At 36.5% G+C, this 3,233-nt stretch overlaps 1 protein-coding gene across 6 annotated transcripts in view; it reads right to left on the reverse strand.

The window, feature by feature from the left end:
• Positions 1–529: 529 nt before the first annotated feature.
• Positions 530–3,233, reverse strand: part of LOC107567293 (galaxin-like) — a 26,159-nt gene continuing 23,455 nt past the window's right edge. For all 6 annotated transcript variants that reach the window (XM_016252948.1, XM_016252949.1, XM_016252947.1 and 3 more), the window contains 2 exons: positions 1,307–1,665; positions 530–1,178 (listed from right to left, as the gene is read on the reverse strand). In XM_016252948.1, coding sequence (XP_016108434.1) covers positions 901–1,178; positions 1,307–1,665 — 637 coding nt within the window. In that variant the 3' untranslated portion in view covers positions 530–900. The remainder of the gene's footprint in view (positions 1,179–1,306; positions 1,666–3,233) is intronic.

Here is a 3,233-nt window from a genome sequence, read left to right on the forward strand (position 1 = left end):
ATCCAGTGCCCCAGTTACTCCAACAGTACACTGCACTGAGGAAACAGTTCTGACTCAGAAGACCAGTGATAAGTGCATGCATGAACCAAGCACTTGAATGAAGGGGCGAAATTAAAGTTTTTATAGTTTGTCTTTGTTTATTTAAAAAGGTGAGCTGATGAAGACCAGTTCACTTATTCACTTTATATGCTATAGACTTGCAAAACATCCGTGATTCACATAATTACTGGGTGCTTTAATAATATGATTTCGTATAGCCTGTTTATTCATTGCATGATTACATAAACTAACTAGTGAACTGAACCAATTCATAGAAAAAAAGTTGTCCGAAAGAGCCAGTACACGGAAAATAATCAGATTTATGTGGATTACAGGTAATAATAATCATAATTACAGGTAATAATGTCACATAAAGCCACTGACTCGCATTTTATGAATCACCAAAGACCACGGTTTCAGCTAAAAATCTTTTTTACTGTTCAACTAAAAAAATTTATAAAAGTAAAAGTCACCACCTACATCTTGGATGGCCTGAGGGTGAGTAAATTCAGCAAATTCTCATTTTTGGGTGAGCTATCCCCTTTGCACTCCAAACAGGGTCAATCCATTATTGGAATGAAATAAAAATAACCAATGAGGCAAAATGCACAGATGCACATGTGATGCCTCTGCCATAAAGCTGTGCAATGATACAGCAACAAAGACTTTTGAAAGCCTGTCTTAAGAGAGTAAAGGTTCTTAGCTTTTTTTTTTTAATATAGTGGCCCTTAACACACATTATGTATGGGTCATTTAGCATTAATGATGGATAAAATGTATTTTCCGGACATAAATCTCATGACAACCAGCATGCATTGAATTTGGTTTGAAATAATTGGAAATAGACCTCAATCCATATTTCTATCCCATCTTTTGGTAACATACAGCATAGAACATGTGAATGTCAGAGGTTAGGTCAACAGGGTGAGAGAGAAGCTTGTACGTCCTATCGTTGTTTTCCTCCCAAAGGTAGATCATGCCGTTCTCTGTGGCAGGAGAGCTGCAGTGATGCAGGGACACATGAAGCCAAGGGTCTTTGATGACCTTTTCCGATTTTACATCGACCTGTCCAACAACTTTCAACACAATGAGACGCTGATAATTTTCAAGTGCCAAACTCTCCACTTTGCCAAAGAACACTAGAAACACACACACACACACACACACACACACACACACACACAAAGACAAGATCATTAAGTCTACTTCCAAAAAAATGTTATTTAGCATTTCGGGTTGCACCACAATAAATGTTCAAGAACATCACCTGTTTTATTGCACATTTCAGGGATCAGGTCCATTAGTGGTTTAAGCCTGTATTCTGCAGGAGAGCTGTTAGGCGTTGGTGTTGGTTTGAGATGTTCAGCACAGCAGCTCCACAGGGACGTGTTGTAATAGAAATGCCCACAGCAATAGTGGTTTGATTTGGTGTCATAAATTATGGCATTGGTTGAGGAAGAACAGCAAGTTTGTGTCTTATATTCCAGCAGATGGTTTCCACAGCACTCTGTTTCCCCACTTAAACGTGTTAGGTTGTAGAGATGACCTGAGCAGCATCTCAACAACTGGTTGTGGTGGTCATAGACTTCTGAACCACAACATAAATTGCCATTCATCTTGTTGTGGCTAAATAGAAATAAGTTGGAAAGAAAATTCATTCAACAACCAACACAGAAATTGCCCGAGGCAGTTTTTTCAGGTTGTTAGAGGTTTTCAAATTTCTTGAGTTCATGGGGTGACCCTAATGACTGAGAGACTCCCGCTCTAAAGCTGTGCCATGTGAATAAGTCGTCTGTGAGAAATGTAGTGCCAGTAAGCATGTTCCTATGACGTCTCTGGACGTATCAGTTAGACTTGAATTTCCAGTTACAGCCAAAGCCTTGTTTGTCAAGACAGCATGAGTAGAGACATACATGAAATCAGGCTACAGGCCAAACACTGACTATCTGCTATTTTTTTAATGGTTTTGCCTAAAGCTACTAGATTTTTGGAGATTGAGTATCTTTTTACATTGTATATAAAGTTGTACCCCTAAAGAACTGATCTTTAATTTTGACAAATATGTTATTCTACATAAGGCAGATCACCCCCTCATGGTGGTTGTGTTGTTAAGATCAAGGGTCAAGACCTGGTTGGTTGGCATGGCCCACTTAGTGCATGCTGGTAACTATATAATCTGGATCTACAGCATTAAAAGTAATTTAAAAATAGCTCTACATTGTGAGGAAATTAATTTAGTACTGTAGATAGCCCATAAAGATGCTAACTACACAACCAGCTGAATACTACTCATTTTGCTTGCAAAATTAATCAAAACGTAAATTATTTAAAACATTAGCAAAAAATACCAAGGGCCAGATTTACTAAACAGGATAAATAAGACATGCTTTTTGGGGCATTAAATAATGGCACAAATACCAGTAAACTATCACAAACCTTAGTAAATCGCATTGTGATTCATTTCATTTTAGTTTTTCAATGCGTGTCTTTAGTAAATCAGGACCAAACTTCCCTCTATTTTTTTTCTTGCTGAGCAAAACTTTTCTCTATTGTGCGGCCACCTGAGCAAAAACATTCTTTATACCAGACCTGTACAGCGCACCCACAGAAAAGGGTGTAACTTTTAACTTTAATGTGCTATTTATATTTTATTTGACCCTTGATGTAACTAAATGATGCACATTTTAGGTTACCTGGGTTTTTTTTTTTTTACAATGCTGTCATGCCAAGAAATTATATTAAAAGTAGTTTTTTTACAAATCTCACGCAGAACAATTCAATTCTTTATATTAATATTATAGAATATAATCAAATAGAAAAGAAAACAAACTGAGACATTTAAACTGAGATCTGTAAGCTAAATATAAAAATAAAAAAAACATGAACATGTGAATTATTATATCGTTATCTAAACATCCCTAAGTAGTAGAGTTTGCACTTTACTACACCTGTGACTGTAAATGTGTCCGAGTTTTGTTGCCATTCTGTGCCAATCATCCGCTATTTCCACCACTTAATCAAGCCACTCTTTTTTAAAGGGGTCATATGATGCTTTTTAAAAGATCATTATTTTGTGTATTTGGTGTAACAGAATATGTTGAAATGCTTTAATGTTCAAAAAACACATTATTTTTCAAATACTGTACATTATTGTAGGTCCTCTATGCCCCACCTCTCTCAAACGCTTCGTTTTC

This window comes from Sinocyclocheilus grahami, unplaced genomic scaffold, assembly GCF_001515645.1.
Source record: "Sinocyclocheilus grahami isolate Dianchi unplaced genomic scaffold, SAMN03320097.WGS_v1.1 scaffold1142.1, whole genome shotgun sequence".
In the NCBI taxonomy this organism is placed as follows: domain Eukaryota; kingdom Metazoa; phylum Chordata; class Actinopteri; order Cypriniformes; family Cyprinidae; genus Sinocyclocheilus; species Sinocyclocheilus grahami.